At 40.3% G+C, this 3821-nt stretch overlaps 1 protein-coding gene across 1 annotated transcript; it reads left to right on the top strand.

Annotated features, from left to right (window-relative positions):
• The first annotated feature begins 912 nt into the window (after positions 1 to 912).
• LOC123950405 (FUN14 domain-containing protein 2-like) lies at positions 913 to 1532 on the top strand. Its single transcript, XM_046018209.1, has one exon. The coding sequence runs from the start codon at positions 913 to 915 to the stop codon at positions 1414 to 1416; it is 504 nt and encodes a 167-aa protein (XP_045874165.1). The 3' UTR covers positions 1417 to 1532.
• The last annotated feature ends 2289 nt before the right edge of the window (positions 1533 to 3821 follow it).

Below are 3821 nucleotides of genomic sequence, written 5' to 3'. Positions count from 1 at the left end.
ATATACAAATGGCCGATAAGCACATGAAGCCATACTTATAAAAGAAAATTGTATTATCCCATTCGTATAAAATTCCTAGAATAGGCAAAACTGATCTATAATTTCAGAAAACAAAGGGGTGGTTGGCTAGGGCTAAAAGCCGCGAAGGCGACTACAGAGTGGCATGAGTAAACTTTTTCAAGAGGATGAGTATTTTCTCTATTTTGAATGCAAATAGTTGTACACTTAAAAGTAGTGCTGCATTGTTCTATTGTTTTAAGTTTATCTTAATAAATTTGTTGAATGTTTACATCATTAAAGTGGTTTAAAGATAAATTTAGGGATTTGAAACTGAGGGTTGCTGGGGGAGGGGGGTAGGGAGAGGGTGGTTGGGTTATGGACATTGGGGAGGGTACGTGCTATGATGAGTGCTGTGAAGTGTGTAAACCTGGCGATTCACAGACCTGTACCCCTGAGACTAATAATACATTGCATGTTTATAAAAAATTTAAAAATTGTTAAACAACAATTTAGGGATTTGATATTTAACTTTTACAACCTAATAAACGGGTGGCTCAGTTGGTTAAGCCTCTGCCTTCAGCTCAGGTCATGATCTCAGGGTCCTGGGATCGAGTACTGCATGGAGTTCCCTGTTTAGCAGAGAGTCTGCTTCTGTCTCTCCCTCTGCACCCCCGCCCCCGCTCATGCACACTCACTCCCTCTCTCTCTCAAATAAATAAATAAAGGCTTTTTTGAAAAATAAATAAATAAAACCTAATAAACTACTATAATGTTAACATACAGCATTTCCTACATATAAATGAAGTTTCAGAATATCTGAGGTCTTTTTTAGTATAAAAATCTACATTTTCCCATAAAATGAAACAAAACAATTATCTATAAAGAAATCAAACACCTTAACTGTGTTCTTATATGTGCCTGATCCTTCCTTTACATAAAAAATTTGGGGAACTCGCCGAAATGGCCGCGTCCAGTCAAGGAAACTTTGAAGGAAATTTTGAGTCACTGGACCTTGCAGAATTTGCTAAAAAGCAGCCATGGTGGCGCAAGCTGCTCGGGCAGGAGTCTGGGCCCTCGGCTGAAAAATACAACGTGGCAACCCAGCTGCTAATTGGAGGTGTTACTGGATGGTGCACGGGTTTCATATTCCAGAAGGTTGGAAAGTTGGCTGCAACAGCCGTGGGAGGTGGATTTTTTCTCCTTCAGCTTGCGAACCATACTGGGTACATCAAGGTTGACTGGCAGCGAGTAGAGAAGGACATGAAGAAAGCCAAGGAGCAGCTGAAGATCCGTAAGAGCAACCAGCTGTCCACGGAGGTCAGAAGCGAAGCGGAGGAGGTAGTGTCATTTGTGAAGAAGAACATTCTAGTGACTGGGGCATTTTGTGGAGGCTTTCTGCTTGGCATGGCATCCTAAGAACGACACCTTCACTTCGTTACTCCGGTTTTTCTCCAGCCAGCAGCCTCTTCACTCCATCATAGGACATCAAGTCTGTCCTACTTCTTCCATGACTTCTCCCTGCCGTGGCATATCCAAATGGCTTCTGTAGGCGTCTGTCGGTGCAAGTTGATACAGCCCTGTTACGAACTGGATGGCAGCGGAAGAGACCATAGACGTCATAGACATAGACCACAGACATCAGCTCTTCTCCTAGAAATCTTCTCCCCACCTGACTAATCTGTAGGTCCGCAAAAATATTCCTTCCCCTTCTCCCATATCAGATACTTAACAGACCATGGTGATGAGACGGCTCATCCTGGAGGTTGGGTGAATCCTCAGAGGTTGTCCCAAACTTGATTTCGAAAAGAAATCACAAGCATAGAGGTACCTTATGTGCTGCATGGAAAGGAACTGAATACATTTGCCTTTAAGCATGGAAAAAAAAATTTGGCACATGATCTAAATAAGGAGCTGAGGAGAAAGAAGCACTTTCTACACTGAGAAGTGAAACCTGTTTGGTGTCTCCCCCCTGACACTGCCGATCTCAGTGTCACTGAAAGAATGACAGGTGGCTTTTTTAGGTTCATGCATCAAAAACTACCAGTACTACTTAAAATCTACTGTATTCCCTCTTCTTCCACTTTCTTAGAGTTTTCCCACTAGTGCTAACTATGCAACGAGCTGGCCTACATCAAATTCAGAAGTTAGAGGGAAGGGTGCAATGACTTAAGACCAGCAGTTTTGGAATAGGTGATTATTTATATTAAATAGACATCAAAAAATGGATATCATGAAACATGATTTTTAGTTTTGGAAAGATCAGTGTATTACATTCCAGTAATAATAATAATAATAAAAATAGCTAACTCGAAAGTGGTACTTATGAGGAAGGCTTTATTTTAAGTAATTTATGCATATTAACTCATGCTAATTTTCACACTAACCATGGAAGGCAGGTACACCCTACTTATCCCTATTTATAGACAAGCAAATTGAGGTACAGAGAGATTAAGTAACTTGCCCAAAGTTGTATGGCTAAGAAACAGCATAGCTGGAACTTAAACCCAGGTAGTGTGGCCCAAAGTCTGAGCCCTTAACCACTACTCTACATCACCCCTCAATGTTTATTGTGCCAGCATTTGACCGCTATTAAAAGCAAGGACCTAGATTCTGACTTGTGTGATTCCAACATAAGAGTTCTAGATTACTTTCCTGGCTCATTCAGAGTATATAGTATGTATGAACAAATATACCTTAATCTATACACACACACACACACACACACACACACACACACACACACACACACACACATATCATATCAGTGACTTGAAAACATAGAAAGCAAGCAAGATAAAATATTATTGGTGATAGCCAATAACCACACAGTTTACCCTAGAATTCATGCCACACATCTTAAAAGATCTCTTCCTTCTCTCCTCTTCTATAGCACTTTCTTTTTACCGTGCCCATGGTACACCCCACACACTGTATTTAGTAGTGTGGTTATTTGCATGTTTCTCTTAATGCCTCTACTCCAGTATAACCTGGGGCCCCGTCTAAGACATGTAACCTGGTTCATTGTCTTTCATATATCAGTTGCTAATAAATGTTTGTTGATTTTTTCCCTTCTGATAGTCATAGACCATGACCCCAGCCAAAAGCAAGAGTCAGACACCCAACCAGCTAAGCCACCCAGGTGCCCCATTACTTATCAGTTAATGAGAATCTCAGTATTTTCATTTAGGAAATGTGCCTTGATGTTTTTAAGTAAAATAAAGAGGACAAAAGGCTTAGCATAGTACCAAGCATAAAATAAGGACATGATAAATGTTTCTCTTCCACAACCTCTTTGTCTTATCCCTCCAGGATAGGTATCACAGATTAAACGTAGGTAGAGTAAAATAATCTGAGTAAAAGAGACAGTATGAGTGCCACGTAGGAATAAAGACCAAATGTTGCCATATCTTCCCATGATGGATGTGAAACAGGAATCTGGAATTTTATGTGGAATTTCTTCACATTTCAATGTTGGTAAGGATGTCAAAATTGTGGAAACACTGTATTGCCAATATTGTGAGGTCAAACAAAACTTGCCAACTGTTTTTGACATCCAAAGGCCACAAGTTAGCTATCCTTACTCATTGAAAAAGGCAAAAAATGCTTACACTTGCAACACAGCCTGAATGTAGGTATGCATAAACAAATATATCTCCATATGTGTGTGCACAGCACACATTTCGTGGTGTGCACACAGCTGTTGGGTTGTGTTGTCAGAAACCACCTGCCTCACTTTATTTCCCTTCAAACTGATCATTTCCCAACATGATGACATGAATTTACCTAATCCCAGCAGGGGAAATTATTACATTAAGTCTCTC

Source organism: Meles meles, chromosome 9 (assembly GCF_922984935.1).
Source record: "Meles meles chromosome 9, mMelMel3.1 paternal haplotype, whole genome shotgun sequence".
Lineage (NCBI taxonomy): Eukaryota > Metazoa > Chordata > Mammalia > Carnivora > Mustelidae > Meles > Meles meles.
This window is presented reverse-complemented; position numbering and strand designations above follow the sequence as displayed.